Source organism: Narcine bancroftii, chromosome 7 (genome assembly GCF_036971445.1).
Source record: "Narcine bancroftii isolate sNarBan1 chromosome 7, sNarBan1.hap1, whole genome shotgun sequence".
In the NCBI taxonomy this organism is placed as follows: domain Eukaryota; kingdom Metazoa; phylum Chordata; class Chondrichthyes; order Torpediniformes; family Narcinidae; genus Narcine; species Narcine bancroftii.
In genome coordinates, this window is record NC_091475.1 from 34,410,045 (window position 1) to 34,426,373 (window position 16,329).

At 39.0% G+C, this 16,329-nt stretch overlaps 2 protein-coding genes across 14 annotated transcripts in view; one reads left to right on the forward strand and one right to left on the reverse strand.

Annotated features, from left to right (window-relative positions):
• Window positions 1-16,329, forward strand: part of grtp1a (growth hormone regulated TBC protein 1a) — a 393,930-nt gene that overhangs the window by 234,571 nt on the left and 143,030 nt on the right. The window lies entirely within an intron of this gene.
• mcf2la (mcf.2 cell line derived transforming sequence-like a) overlaps window positions 1-16,329 on the reverse strand; it is a 141,043-nt gene that overhangs the window by 76,181 nt on the left and 48,533 nt on the right. For 6 of the 7 annotated variants that reach the window (XR_011341708.1, XR_011341707.1, XM_069889506.1 and 3 more), the window contains exons 1-2: window positions 12,446-12,525; window positions 2,192-2,308 (exon numbers count right to left, since the gene is read on the reverse strand). Coding sequence is in view for 5 of the 7 variants with exons in the window: in XM_069889506.1 (XP_069745607.1) it covers window positions 2,192-2,308; window positions 12,446-12,460 (132 nt within the window). In the remaining 2 variants the exon portion in view is untranslated. Of the gene's footprint in view, window positions 1-2,191; window positions 2,309-12,445; window positions 12,526-15,254; window positions 15,375-16,329 lie in introns of those variants that run through there. The other variant, XM_069889511.1, reaches the window with a different exon arrangement.

Here is a 16,329-nt window from a genome sequence, read left to right on the forward strand (position 1 = left end):
GATTGTGCGAAACATGCACTTGGCCTTATTATATGTGAGGTTAAGGAGCTTGGCTGTTTGAAGAAATTTCTGGAGGTTGGCGTCATGGTCACAAATGGTGACATTTTGTACTGATCCATCTCCTGCTGGAATACTGAGGCACCATTCGTTACACTGAAGGGGACCTGCAGGAAGTGGTAGAGGTGGCCATCTGCCTCAAACCCTGTGTACTGGCGGTCCTCTGGGTGGATAGAGAGCTGGTTGTATGTTGGCTTCAGGTCGATGATCGAAAAGACCTAATGCTGGGCAATTTGGTTGACCATGTCGGTGATGTATGGGAAGGGGTATGCATCCAATTGTGTGTATCTGTTGATGGTCTGACTGTAATCGATGACTTTCCTCTTCTTTTTTTCCTCATTCCACACTACCTGTGCTCTCCAAGTGCTGGTGCTGGCTTCAATAATCCCCTCCCTGAGTAAGTGCTGTACCTCAGTTCAGATGAAGTCCCTGTCACCGGCACTGTACCATCTACTTTTGGTGGTGACGGATTTACAGTCGGGAATGAGGTTGGCAAATAACGACAGTATGGGGGTAGGGGGGAGGATAATTTTAAGTGTGCAGGTCGTACATGGTGAGTGATTGGGTTGTTGGCCATGTATGATAGGGGGTTGTGGAGAGCATGGTGCTCAGTAGTCAATTCAAAAATTGCTAGTTACATACAGTGAGAGGTGAATGGAGCCCATCGAACTCCATCGTCATTCTTTTAAGGTGACACTGAAAATCCAGTCCCAATAGCACAGCAGCGCAGAGCTGCAACATTATCATCAGTCTAAAGTCTTTATATTCAGTACCCCGCACTGTAATAGTCACTACACAGAAGTCCCAAATGTCTGCTTTGTGTGACTTGGATACCAAGGAGACATTCTGGTTCACCGGTAATACTGTAAGGGAAAGGCGCCGCACTGTGTCCAGGTGTACAAAGCTCTCCGTGCACTTTGGGTGCCACCATAGCACCGTGGCTGTGGTTGTGTCACCAGTGGAGCCAGACAAAAGTGACGGGGGGGGTGATCACGGTTCACTGCTGCTGTAGTCGAGTCATCAGTGGAGCGAAGGGGTGGCATTGCGTCCCAAGATGGCAGTGCCCAGGGTAACTATGAGGAGGCCATGTTATCAGTCAAGTAGGCCTCCATGTTCAAAAGAGTCACCTCCAGTGTATCTGCCAGCTCAACTGCTCTCTGCGGACTGAGTTCCCCTTGCTCCAAGAGACTCTGTTAGATGTAATTTAACCTGATCCCCATGACGTAGGCGTTCTGGATCAGGTCTTCTGTGCATTCCGCAGTGGACATGGCCTTTCATTCACAGGGCCTGCCAAGGGCTCACAGGCCACGAAAATATTTAGCACTGGACTCACTGGATCATTGTTTGCGGGTCACTAGAAGGTGTCTGGTTTACACAACATTGATCTTACACAGACACTGTCCTTTGAGCATGTCCATGGGTTCCTAGATCCTGATCATGGAATACACCAGGATGCCGACCCGGGAGTACAGCATGTAGTTTATCGGTCTCTGATCACACAATGGTAGAAGAAACCTGCAGGAATGTCTCAAAACAGCTCAGCCAGAGCTCAAAGTTGGTGGATGCCTCAGGTGATTGAGGGTCGATCTCCAGCTTTTCTGGCTTCAGGATCTGCTCCATTGTAAAAAAAAAACTTTTAAAATTGATGCACCATCAATTACTCGAACACGGTTGAGAAGCCAATAGGCTTTTATTCAATTAAGAATAGACACAACCATGTTGTTTGACTGTCCTGCACTGAGAAGGGGGCTGTGGAACAGTCACCTTTATTAAGGAGCCTGTGGGGAGGGACCACAGGTACGATCAGCCAATTGGTGTGCATGACTAGACAATTACATGTAACAGACATTTGGTAGGATGAAGGGTGACATTTGGTAGGATAGAGGGTGGCAGCAGAGGGCAGGATTATCAGCCAGGATCATTTTTGTTGCTCACATAGTCAGATGGCTTGCCAGCAGGTACTGGGTGTTCAAGCAATGAACAAGTACCTGGACAGGATGTTCAAGGACAACAGTGCTAAGTAAGCCTGCAGGGCTAGAAATAGAAGAGACTCAATGTCCCTAGAAATCAATTTCAGTAAGCCAAATGTATGACAAGAAGCTTTTTCAGGAGAAAAGCTAGGAGGAAAACTTACAGTTCGATGGCAGAACCAGTGAGTGTGGCAATACCCCAGGGTACCTCCAAGTTCCTCTGTAAGCTGTGTTTTGTCGATGTAATTGTGTAATTCCGAAACCGAATTCAGCATTATGACCTACAAGGGAAGATATTCATAAAACACAGAGACAATAGCACTGAAAATTCAAACTGGAATGAAGACAATTCAACCACTGAACAAACACTGAATACTTTCCAAAAACACTAAATAGTTCAAGAAATTAAACAAAGCAAATTTTGAGATATGCTTATTAATCATCTTGAACTTTTGCCCAAGTTTAACAAACACTGTCAGTTGCTTAGGTAACAAGGTTCCTGGATTGCTTCTAACCTGACAAAGTGACAGTCATGCATCTGTAGCATAAGTTGCACCATCCACCATACAGGTTAGGGAATTAATGTATGTGCCATTAACTCCTACCTACAATATACAGAGTGGTCAGACCATAAACACAGTCTCGATATGAATTGTATCCAAAGTACATGAGCACGAGAAGGCAAGTCACAGAATTAATGTGAATGAGAGAGTAGATGACAGACCATGAAAGCCGGTGAAAGCCAGCCACTGCTTATTGGAAGGGGAGTGCCTAGCAGAGGGAAAAGCATTGATGATCTGTGCAGTCAGTAAATGTGCTCCATCAATGTGATGGAGATGCTGGAGATGTCCACATTACATCTGTAACACTGCCAGCCCGAGCAGAATCCTGTAGAATTTACAGCAGCCTTTCTAATGTGCTTCAGAGAACCCTATTGCTATTCATTCAGGATAAACTACAGGAAATGATTAGCAGTTGTTACCTATAAGAATTGAGGAAAGATTTGTAATATTAAGTGATGTCCCTTGCTTGTTCTGAGTACTGTTTGCAAATGCAACAAATCTTTGGTTAAGATGTTGTCAGAAGGAAGACCACATTTCAGTAGAATAGCTCAGTCACATTATTAATGGCAAACTTCATGTTTTGTATTTATAATGTATACACAGATAACTTATACTTCTTGCTCAAGTGTCTCTGTGTCGAGGGAGTCACGTGATGGAGTAGTGGCCGGTTGGGTTGAAACAGCTCTCTCCAGAAAAAAAAGAAAATAAGTTTGGAAAAGACAAGCCTCAACGAATATAAAACTCAAGAAATAGAAGATAAATTTACAGAAAAGAACAAGAAGATGGCACCCAAGAAAGAGAAAGTAAGAACAATGGGGAAAAAAAGAAAAATCACCGGAAAAGAAAGAAGAAGGGCTTACCTGCATGAAGGAGCAGGGAGCTGCGGTGGTGATCTCCGAGGTTGGTCAGCGCCCTGTGAAGTCGCAACCTCCCGACCGGTGGACTCCAAAAATGGCTCTCGGAGCCAAACAAAAGTGTGCAGTGCGCAATCAAAGGAAAAAATTAACACCGGCGGGAGGGGGGGGCTCAGCCGAGGAGCAATCAGGTACAACACGAACAGCTGAGGGATGCCTGGTATCAGGGCGTTCAGCTGAAGGAAAAAAACAACAGAGAGGAAAGGAGCGAGGAGCTGGACGAAGAAGAACGACAGACAACAAGAGAATCAACAGCAGGAGGCCAGACAGACAGACAGCCCACGAAAGGAAGACCAACAGCAAGAGGCCCAGCAAGAGGAGGCCAGAAAAAGACAGAAGTAATTCATCAGAAAAAAAACAGAAGAGATACAGATACAAAGATAAGAAGAAGACACAAACACAGGTACAGAGACAGAAGAAGAGGAAGAAGAAGACCAAGATCTTCACAGGGAAATAGAAGGAAAAACAGATGGACAGAATATAGATAAAGCCTTTTTTGAAGAACAAATGAGATCATTAAAAGAATGGTTATCATTAGAATTTAGTGCGATTAAAAGAAAAATGAAAAGAGCAGAAGACAAAATGCAAAGTTTAGAAAAGTTTAGAAATAGGGAAAAGAGTAGAAAACGTGGAAAAGCGGGAAATGGCTGTAGAATTGGAAGTAAATTATTTAAGAGAAAAATTGGAAGAAAGTGACAAAAAAATTAAAGAGACACAAGAGTTGTTATCTCAGAAATTTGATATTTTGGAATGGGATTCTGAAGGTTTTGGGAGTGACAGAATTACATGCAGAAATGGAAATAGAAAGGGCACACAGACCACTAGTACCGAAACTGCAGACACATCAAAAACCAAGATCCATCTTAGTAAAATTTTAAAGATAAACGACGAGAAAATATACTGGAGCGGGCAAGAAACAAAGTTAAAGATAATAAGCTGTTGGAATATAAGGGACAAAAAATATTTTTTTACCCAGAGGTAAGTTTTGAACTCTTAAAGAAGAGGAAGGAATTTAATACAGCAAAAATGATTTTATGGAAAAAAGGTTATAAATTTATGTTAAGACATCCAGCCGTACTTAAAATATTTATACCTGGGGAGCAAAACAGACTGTTCTCGGATCCAAAGGAAGCACAAGAATTCGCAGAGTGTTTGGAGGACAGAAGGAGAGAAGAAGAGATGTAACAAGAAAGAAGATCGGCGATAAAGTATATATAAAGATGTAAAAATAATGTATTTGTAAAGAACTAAAGATGGAAAAGAGAAGGGAAGAAAGGAAGAAGGGAAAAAAAAGAGAGCTTTGTTATATATATTTTAAAAAAGTGTTTTCTGGGGGGGGGAGAGAATAACCGTCACTGCGAAATCAGTTGACGCTTGCGAGCAAGATTGCAAACCAAATGGAAAGGGGAGTTGTGGTTGCCCGGCAAGGGATAAGGAGCAACTTAGCCATTTGGGGTTAAGGTGTTATTGGGTGTGGGAATTGTTGGAGTATTTTATGTTTTAAATGTGTTGTCATACATTGAGTTTAAAAAGGGAAAACTAAAAGATAAAAAGGGGGATGGAGCTGGCGAGGAGGCAGAAAAGAGGTGTAAACAAGATACAAGATGGCCACGTTGAACTATATGACTATAAACATTAATGGAATACATAACCAAATTAAAAGGAAGAGGCTACTAAATTTACTGAAAAAAGAAAAAAATAGATATAGCATTTGTGCAGGAAACGCATCTAACTCAAGTGGAACATAAATTAAAGAGAGACTGGGTAGGACACGTAGCGGCAGCATCATATAATACAAAAGCTAGACGTGTAGCCATATTAGTTAACAAAAATCTACCAATTAAGATAGAGGAGGAAATAATAGATCCAGCAGGGAGGTATGTAATGATAAAGTGTCAGATATACTCAGAATTTTGGAATTTGCTCAATATATATATATACACCTATCGATGAGGATCAAAAGTTTATGCAGGATATTTTTTTGAAGATTGCAGACACACAAGGAAATATATTGATAGGAGGTGATTTTAACCTTAATTTGGATCCATTGTTGGATAAAACTCGACAAAAGATTAGCAAAAAGAATAAAGTAGCCAAATTTATGGTTAAATCAATGCAGGAAATGAAACTTTTGTATATATGGAGGAGACAGCATCCAAAAGAGAAGGAATATTCATATTATTTGAGTAGGCATAAAACATACTCAAGGATTGATATGTTTTAATTGTCGGCCATATTCAAGGAAGAGTTAGGAAAACTAAGTATAAAGCTAGACTACTATTAGATCATTCACCCCTGTTATTAGCAATAGAACTGGAGGACATCCCACCAAAAACATATAGATGGAGGATAAACTCCATGCTACTTAAAAGGCAGGAATTTAGAGAATTTATTGAATGCCAAATTAAAACATATTTTGAAATAAACACAGAATAAGTGAAAGATAAATGTATGCTATGGAGCGCATGAAAGCTTACATTAGAGGACAGATAATAAGTTATGTAACTAAGATGAAAAAGGATTACAATTGGGAAATAGAGCAGCTGGAAAGGGAGATAGCATGTATAGAAAAGAAACTAGTGAAGAGGGAGGAAGAGATAGAAACATAGAAGATAGGAGCAGGAGTAGGTCATTCGACCCTTCGAGCCTGCTCCGCCATTCAATGAAATCATGGCTGATCTTAAAGTTCAGTACCCCGTCCCCGCCTTCTCTCCGTAACCTTTAATACCCTTATACTGAAGAAATATATCTAATTCCCTCTTAAATATATTTAATGAACCTGCCTCCACTGCCCTCTGTGGCAATGAATTCCACAGATTCACCACCCTTTGGGTAAAGAAATTCCCTCTCATCTTGGTCCTAAATGGTTTGCCTATTATCCTCAAACCATGGCCCCAGGTTCTGGATTTTCCCATCATTGGAAACATCCCATCTGCATCCATTCTGTCCAGTCCTGCCAGAATTTTATATGTCTCTATGAGATCCCCTCTCAATCTTCTAAACTCCAGGGTGTACAACGCCAATTTGCGCAATCTTTCCTCATAAGTCATTCCTGCCATTCCAGGTATCAGCCTGGTGAATCGCCAATGCACTCCCTCCATTGCAAGAACATCCTTCCTTAGATAAGTTGACCAAAACTGCACACAATACTCCAGGTGTGGTCTCACCAAGGCTCTGTACAGCTGCAGTAAGGTATCCTTGTTCCTATACTCAAACCCTCTTGATATGAAGGCCAACATACCATTTGCCTTTTTAACTGCCTGCTGTACCTGCATGCTCGCCTTCAGAGACTGATGTACAAGTACCCCTAAGTCTCTCTGCACTTCCCCATCTCTTAATCTATTGCCATTCAAATAGTAATCTGCCCTCCGGTTTGTATTACCAAAGTGGATAACCTCACATTTTTCCACATTGTAGTGCATTTGCCATGTATCTGGCCAGTCCCTCAATTTATCCAAATCACACTGGAGCTTCCTGACCCCCTCTTCCGTGTACACAACCCCTCCTAGCTTAGTGTCATCTGCAAATTTGGAGATATTACATCCAATCCCCTCATCCAGATCATTAATGTAAATTGTGAACAGCTGTGGTCCCAGTACAGATCCCTGTGGCACCCCATTGGTCACCGCCTGCCACTCAGAAAACGAGCCATTTATCCCAACTCTCTGTCTTCTACCTGCCAGCCAGTTCTCAATCCACATCAATACTTTGCCCCCAATCCCATGAGCCATGATTTTGTAAGCCAGTCGTTTATGCGGGACCTTATCGAAGGCCTTTTGGAAGTCCAGGTACACCACATCCACTGGCTCTCCCCCACCTATTTTACCTGTCACCATCTCAAAGAATTCCAATAGATTTGTCAAGCACGATTTACCTTTTGTAAATCCATGTTGACTCCGTCCGATCCCTTCTCTGCTAGTCATATGCTCCACTATTACATCCTTAATAATGGATTCCATCATTTTGCCCACTACTGATGTAAGGCTCACCGGCCGATAATTCCCGCTTTTTCTCTACCCCCCTTTTTAATGTACAAGGTGGAGAAAAACATAATGAAAACAAAGCAAAAGTATTATGAATTGGGAGAAAAAAACAAATAAAATATTGGCCTGGCAACTTAAAACAGAACAAGCAAAAAGAATTGTATTGGCATCAAGGAAAAAGGACAAACAAATTACATATAACCCAACAGAGATTAATGAAAAATTTAAAGAATTTTATGAACAATTATACCAAACTGAGAATGAGGGGAAAGATGATAAAATAGAAGAGTTTTTAGCTAAAATTGAACTGCCAAAATTACAAGAAGAGGAACAAAACAAACTAATAAAACCATTTGAAATAGAGGACGTACAGGATATATTAAAAAAGCTGCCGAACAATAAAACACCAGGAGAGAATGGATTTCCAAAAGAATTTTATAAAAAAATTTAAAGAGTTATTAATTCCTCCTCTCCTCAAAGTAATGAATCAGGTAGAAGGAACACAAAACTTGCCAGACTCATGTAAGACAGCAATAATTACAGTAATACCAAAGATGGGGAAGGATCCATTAACACCAGCATCATATAGACCAATATCTCTACTTAACTCAGACTATAAGATAATAGCAAAATTATTAGCAAACAGATTGGCCGACTGTGTACCAAAAATAGTTAAACAAGATCAAACTGGATTTATTAAGAAAAGATGAACAGCAGATAATGTCTGTAAACTTATTAATCTAATTGATGCAGCTCAAGGAAATAAGAAACCAACGGTGGCTGTTGCCTTAGACGCAGAAAAAGCCTTTGACAGGGTAGAGTGGAACTACTCATTTAAGGTATTACAGAAATTCAATCTGCCAGAAAAATATATTAATTGGATTAAAGCATTGTATAATTGACCATTGGCAAAGGATATGTATCGAACCAATTCAAATTAAGTAGATCAACTAGGCAGGGATGTCCATTATCCCCCTCATTATTCGCCTTAGCAATAGAACCATTGGCAGAGCTGATAAGGATAGAAAACAAAATAAAAGGGATTAAAAATAAAGGAGTATAAAATCAGTTTATTTGCAGATGACATCATAGATAACCTAACAGAACCAGAAATATCAATAAAAGAATTACATAAGAAATTGAAGGAATATGGAGAAATATTGCGATACAAGATCAACACAAATAAAACTGAAATATGCCAATGAGTAATGCGGATGACACAGAACTTAAAAAAGAATCACCATTTAAATGGCAAGCACAAGCAATCCAATACCAAGAGATCAGATTAGATAATAACTTAAGCCACTTGTACAAACTAAATTGTCAGCCACTAATAAAGAAAGTGCAGGAAGACTTAGAACATTGGAAAGAACTACTGCTAACATTGATAGGGAGAGTGAACTGCATTAAAATGAATGTGTTCCCAAGGATACAATACTTATTTTAAATGTTACCAATTCCCTTAACAGAGAAATTCTTTGAATAACTAAAGAGAATAATAAGGAAATTCTTGTGGAAAGGGGGGAAACCGAGGGTAGCGTTAGATAAATTAACAGAGAGGTATAACCAGAGTGGTTTGCAGTTACCAAATTTATAGAGCCGCACAATTAAGGTATTTATCAGATTTTTACCAATCGAGAGAAAACCCAGACTGGATTAAGATAGAACTAGATAAAATAGGGGAGAAGGTACCGGAACATATACTTTATAAGTGGGAATCTAGTCGTTTTGTCTTCTTATCATTACTTTATTTTTTTTAATTATGTTATTTTTTCCAATGGAATACATTTAATCATTTCCATGTACCATTGCTGTATACGCAGGCTCTCTTCCATTTTCCAAGTTGACATTATACATTTTTTTGCTATCGCTAAGGCTACCATAATGAATTTTTTTTTGCACTTTATCCAATTTGAGGCCTAATTCTCTACTTCTTATGTTACTTAAAAGAAATATCTCTGTTTTTTTTAGTATGTTATTTTTTGTAATTTTATTTAGTATCTGATTTAATTCTTCCCAAAATGTATTCACTTTCATACATGCCCAAGTTGCATGTACTGTTGTTCCCATTTCCTTCTTACAGTGAAAACATCTATCAGATAATGTTGAATCCCATTTTTTTAAATTTTTGTGGAGTAATATATAACCTGCGTACTCAATTATACTGTATCATACATAACCTTGTGTTTATTGTATCCTTCATAGTTCCAGAACATAACTTTTCCCATACTTAATTTTTTATCTTTATGTTTAGATCCTTTTCCAACTTCTGCTTAGGTTTATAGTTTATTTCATTTTCCTTATCTTGCAGCTTAATGTACATTTGGTTACAAATCTTTTAATTATCATTGTGTCTGTAATCACATATTGAAAGCTGCTTCCTTCAGGTAATCTCAAGCTGTTTCCCAGTTTATCCTTTAAATAAGCTTTCAATTTATGATATGCAAACATTGTACCATGAGTTATTCCATATTTGTACTTCAACTGTTCAAATGTTAATAAATTATTTCCCAAAAAACAATTTTCTATTCTTTTGATTCCTTTTCTTTCCCATTCTCTAAAGGAAAGGTTGTCTATTGTAAAAGGGATTAGCGAATTTTACGTCAATAGTAATTTTGGTATTTGATAATTCATCTTTTTCCTTTCTAAGTGGATCTTCTTCTGTGTATTAAGTAAATGATGCAATACTGGTGAGCTTTTATATTGCACCAGCTTTCATCCCACTTATAAAGTATATGTTCCGGTACTTTTTCCCCTATTTTATCTAGTTCTATCTTAGTCCAGTCTGGGTTTTCCCTTGTCTGGTAAAAATCTGATAAATACCTTAATTGTGCAACTCTATAATCATTTCTAAAATTTGGGAACTGCAAACCACCTTGATTATACCTCTCTGCTAATTTATCTAATGCTACCCTTGGATTCCTCCCTTTCCACAAGAATTTCCTTATTATTCTCTTTAGTTCCTTAAAGAATTTTTCTGTTAAAGAAATTGGTAATGTTTGAAATAAGTATTGTATCCTTGGGAACACATTCATTTTAATGCAATTTAACCTCCTTATCAACGTTAGCGGTAATTCGTTCCAATGTTCTAAGTCTTCCTGCACTTTTTTTATTAGTGGCTGACAATTTTGTTTGTACAAGTGGCTTAAGTTATTATCTAATCTGATCCCTAGGTATCGGATTGCTTGTCTTGCTATTTAAATGGTGATTCTTTTTTAAATTCTGCATAGTCTGCGTTACTCATTGGCATCACTTCACTTTTATTTGCGTTGATCTTATACCCCAATATTTCTCCATATTCCTTCAATTTCTTATGTAATTCTTTTTCTGATACCTCTAGTTCTGTTAGGTATACTATGATGTCATCTGCAAATAAGCTGATTTTATACTCCTTCTCCTTTATCCTTTTATTTTATTTTCTATTCTTATCAGTTCTGCCAAAGGTTCTATTGCTAAGGCGAACAATGAGGGGGGATAGTGGACATCCCTGTCTAGTTGACCTACTTAATTTAAAGTGACTCAATACATATCCATTTACTGCTACCTTTGCCAGTGATCCATTATACAATGCTTTAATCCAATTTGTATATTTTTCTGGTCGATTGAACTTCTGTAATACTTTAAATAAGTAGTTCCACTCTACTCTGTCAAAGGCTTTTTCTGTGTCTAGAGCAACTGCTACTGTTGGTTTCTTATTTCATTGAACTGCAAGGATTAGATTAATAAGTTTACAGACATTGTCTGCTGTTTGTATTTTCTTAATAAATCCAGTTTGATCTTGTTTTACTAATTTTGGTACACAGTCGGCCGATCTGTTTGCTAATAATTTCGCTATTATCTTATAGTCTGAGTTAAGTAGAGATATTGGTCTATATGATGCTGTTGTTAATGGATCCTTCCCCATCTTTGGTATTACTGTAATTTTTGCTGTCTTACATGAATCTGGCAAGTTTTATGTTTCTTCTATCTGGTTCATTACATTCAGGAGAGGAGGAATTAATAACTCTTTAAATGTTTTATAAAATTCTTTTGGAAATCCATCCTGTCCTGGTGTTTTATTGTTCGGCAGCTTTTTTAATATATCCTGTACTTCCTCTATTTCAAATGGTTTTATTAGTGTGTTTTGTTCCTCTTCTTGCAATTTTGGCAGTTCAATTTTACCTAAAAATTCCTCTATTTTATCATCTTTCCCCTCGCTCTCAGTTTGATACAATTGTTCATAAAATTCCTTATAATTTTCATTATTCTATGTTGGATTATATGTAATTTGTTTGTCCTTTTTCCTTGATGCCAGTATCGTTCTTTTAGCTTGTTCTGTTTTAAGTTGCCAAGCTAATATTTTATGTGTTTTTTCTCCCAGTTCGTAATACTTTTGCTTTGTTTTCATTATGTTCTTCTCCACCTTGTACGTTTGTAATGTTTTGTATTTAATATTTTTGTCTGCCAATTCTCTCCTTTTCGTTATATCATCCCTTTTTACTAATTTCTTTTCTGTACTCCCTTTCCAACTGCTCTATTTCCTGATTGTAATCCTTTTTCATCTTAGTCACATAACTTATTATCTGTCCTCTAATGAAGGCTTTCATTGCATCCCATAAAATATAAATTTGTCTTTCACTGATCCTGTGTTTATTTCAAAATATGTTTTAATTTGGCGTTCAATAAACTCCCTGAATTCCTGTCTTTTCAGTAGCATGGAGTTTATCCTCCATCTATATGTTCTTGGTGGGATGTCCTCCAGTTCTATTGCTAATAACAGGGGTGAATGATCTGATAGTAGTCTAGCTTTATATTCAGTTTTTCTAACTCTCCCTTGAATATGGGCTGACAACAAAATTCCTTAAAGTTCATAAGGTTTAGTTTAATGTTTCATCTGGAGGACAGTACCTCCATAATGCAGTACTCTCTTAGCAACAGCATGGATATTTGTACTGGATTATTCTGAAGCAGATACTCACCACCTTCTGACTCATAAGCAAGTACACACTGAACCACAATACATGAAAGAATACTCAGTGACATCATACAAGGTCAGAGTGGCATAACTGCATTTAGAAATGGCAAAGCTTTTGTGAATTTCATCAGAAGGCAAACACAGAGTCACTATGGTTACAATTGTAAGCAATGCCACAGGAAATATCCTGCCTGGGAGCATCACAGCTTGGAATGGGATCTGATCTGTTCGAAACCACAAGAGAGTTGTCTCTTTTTAATTGATTTGTATATTCTTGCAGTTGTTTTTGTTATAAAGTACCTATTCAGCTGCAGCAAGTAAGAATTTCAGTACAATACAGATGACAATAAATTTATTAATACAGCTCCCAACCTCCCCTGCATCTATACCTCCCATACCTCAGCAAAGCTGTCAATATATTAAAGGACCCATCCCAGCTGCACACTTTTCTTCGAACTCACAGTTCCTATTTGTTTCAAGAAGACCGCCATGATACCAGTGCTAAGGAAAAGTACAATAATGGGCCTAAATGATTACTGACTGGTTGGTCTGACATCCACCATCAGGAAGTGCTTTGAGAGGCTAGAGATGGCCCCTAGCCTCTCAGCCAGCCTTGACCCTCATTCAATTTGCCTACCATCCAAAAACAACCCATGGCAGACCCCATCTCCCTGGCATCTCCCTGGCACACCACTTTGCCTGCAAATTGCTGGACGCCATGGTCACTTGTGTTGACCTTGGTACATAGACTTCAGCTCTGCCTTCAATTCTATAATCCTAGAAGACTCATTCCAAACTTAACAATCTAGGCCTCAGGGCCTCCTTCCGCAACCGGATCCGTAGCTCTTGTCTGATAGACCCAATCTAAGAAGATGGCAGATCTCCTCTATGATCACACTCAATACTGGTGCTCCTCAAGGATGTGCTCTCAGTCCTCAACACCCACAAATTAAGAGCCAACTACATCTTCAAATTTACTAATAATGCCACAGTAGTGAGCCAGGTATCAAATAACAATAAGATGGATTACAGGAAAGAGGCTGAAAGTGTATTGGTATGGTGCCAAGAAAAAAAACTCTCTCTTAATATCAATGTTCCTAATGAAATGATCACTGACTAGGAAAGGGGGCAGAGTCCACACCCTTGCTCATATTAATTGTGCTGAAGTCAAAAGACAAGAAAGCTTCAAGTTCTGAGAAATAAACATCTCCAATGACTGGTTCTGAGTTAATACAATGGTCAAGGAAGTGCAGCTTTGTCACTACTTTGAGGAAGTTTAGCATATGATATTTCTACATATGATATTTGCTTGACACATTCAGTGTGGTTCGGGAGCTGCTCTACTCGGGATCAGAGGAAGCTGCAGAAAGCAGTAAATGCAACAGATAATAACGTAAATTTCCTTCTCCTCCATGGGCTCCATCGGTATCTCCCATTGCCTAGGAATGATGGCCAACATACTGAAAGGCCCATCACACCCAAAACGTGCTTTCTTCTGCCTCCTCCCATCAGAGAGAAGGAGTGTGAAACCATGCACCAACAGGCTTAAAGACAGTTTCATCCCTGCATCCCTCAGGCTCCGAATGAACTCCACAATAGTGCGATCATGCTGTCCTTGCTTGATCCTTCTTTTTTATTGTAATCCTGTACTCTGTAAATTGGGTTCTTAACACAACTCTATAAATGTTAGAGGGAATTCATTAGTCTTCTCACAGAACCCTTCTCACAGTACTAGGAACAGTTTCTTTTCTGCAGACTCTTGAATGGGCCTCTCATTGGTTAAAAGATTATGTCTCTCCACTGTTTAACCAAATATTTCTCCTTGCTCTTTTTAACACTTTGTCTTGGTAACACTATACCCTGCACTCTTGGATTTACTACAAAAGTACACTCTACTTTTGCTTTATTATTGAACTACCTGTTGAACTTAAGTATGGGTTGACTTTCCTGGATAGCACACAAAACAAAGCTTTGCACAGAATCTCAGTGCACATAAAAATAAGCAATTCAATTTTAAAATATCTATCATTTTCTGGGATCTGGGTGTGACAGCATTTATTTTCCAGTCCAAATGCCCTTGAGAAGCATGGTGAATTGCCTCTGTCACAGAGTTTCTGGTGAAGCTACTGCATTGTTGTGGGTTCCAGGATTTAGATTCAGTGACAATGCATGAGTGGTAATACGTGCAAGAGTGGTAATACATTTCCAAGGCAGGGTGATGCATGGCTTGGAAGGGAAGCTACAGGTGGTGGGGTTCCCCTCCAAGTCATGTACCTTGTTCTTCTTGATAGTAATTCAGCAGGAGAACCGTGTTGATGACACACACTGCAGCCATTGAGCACTTGTTGAAGTTATGAAATATTTATGGTGGTGGATGGAAACTGCTAGGCTCATTGAGAGTTGGTGCTGTACTCATTCCAGTACTATCCCATTGCACTCTTGATTTTGGGGTGCCAGAAGGAGAATCACTCCCACAGGACAGCCAGCCCCTGACCTGCTCTTGTCGATGCACTGTTTATGTGGCTAGTCCATTTGAGTTTCAAAAGGTCACATATTACACAAAGTAGTAGATGCCTGGAATGGGCTGCCTGGTTGTTGGTGGAAGCGGATACAATAGTAGTGGTTAAGAGGCTTCAAGATAAGACACATGAATATGAAGGGGATGGAGGCATATGGATCACATGCAAGCAGCAGCATTTTAGTTTAATTTGTTTGGTACAGATATGTGGGGTGAAGAGCCTGCTCCTGTGTTGTTTCATGTTCTAAGTTCTGTTCATTCAAAGATCAACTCAGACTTGTAACATCTCACTTACCGGTACCTTAAGCTTATAATCATCTCGATTAAATCTCAGGTTAATATCAGAGAGGGCTCTCTGAAATATCCCTGAAGGCCGAAGTACAAGGACCAATTGAAGGTTTCCTGGAAATGATCCCTAGAAGTAGAGAAAACAGGAAGGTCAACTTAATTTGCTAAAAAAAATGGTGGGAAGTGTGAAGTTGGTAACAGCTGGTTGGCTGTTGCACTGTACTACTTTTTTTCAGCCCTCTAATTCTTCTTCCTGGAGATCACTCATGCCACTCTAAAAATTCAATTGACCACTTCTGATTGCTTGCCTTTGTGCCAATAACCTGCTTGATAATGATAATGAGTTTTATAATGTACAGATGCCCAAAATTCTTACTTGCTGCAGCCAAACATAAATATAATATTGAACTAATAGAATTAAATTAAAAGGGTCAATAAATAAGAAAGATAATAAATATTCATAGTTATCCAAGTGCAAAAAAATGACTTGCAATAGTACAGACAGTTCAGGATAAGTGCTCCAACTGATAACTCTTGGAGAAAAAAACTACTGTTGTCAAACCTAGAAGTGCTGGTTTTCAGGCTTTTGTGCCTCTGCCCAAAGGTAGAAAATGGCCAAATTCTGCTCATGATCTTATTAAGAGGCTGCGACTAGGGTGATGGGGCCCTTTATGATGTTGGCTGCTTTCTTGAGGCAGTATCTCTCATAGATGTCTGCAATGGATGAGCCTTTGATAGGCCTAGCTATGTTTCCTACCTGATTTCCCAATTACTTACATTCCGGATGATATTTATATCCTGCAATGCCATAAAAGATTTGGCTGGGAAATTGGATCATACTGTTCCAATGAATCCCCACCAATCATTGGTTCCAGACAAACCAGATCTCCAGAACAGTCCAATTGAAAGGGAGCTTCCAAAAGCACGTCCTAGCTCAGCACTAGCAATGTACCCCAAGCATCGCATACTTGTCTCTTCCAACCCCACCCCCATCTCCAAACCCATTCACAATGCTAAACATATCCCTTCCTCCTTCAGTTTTCTGATGACCCATCCTGGCCTGATCTCAGACAAACTTCCTC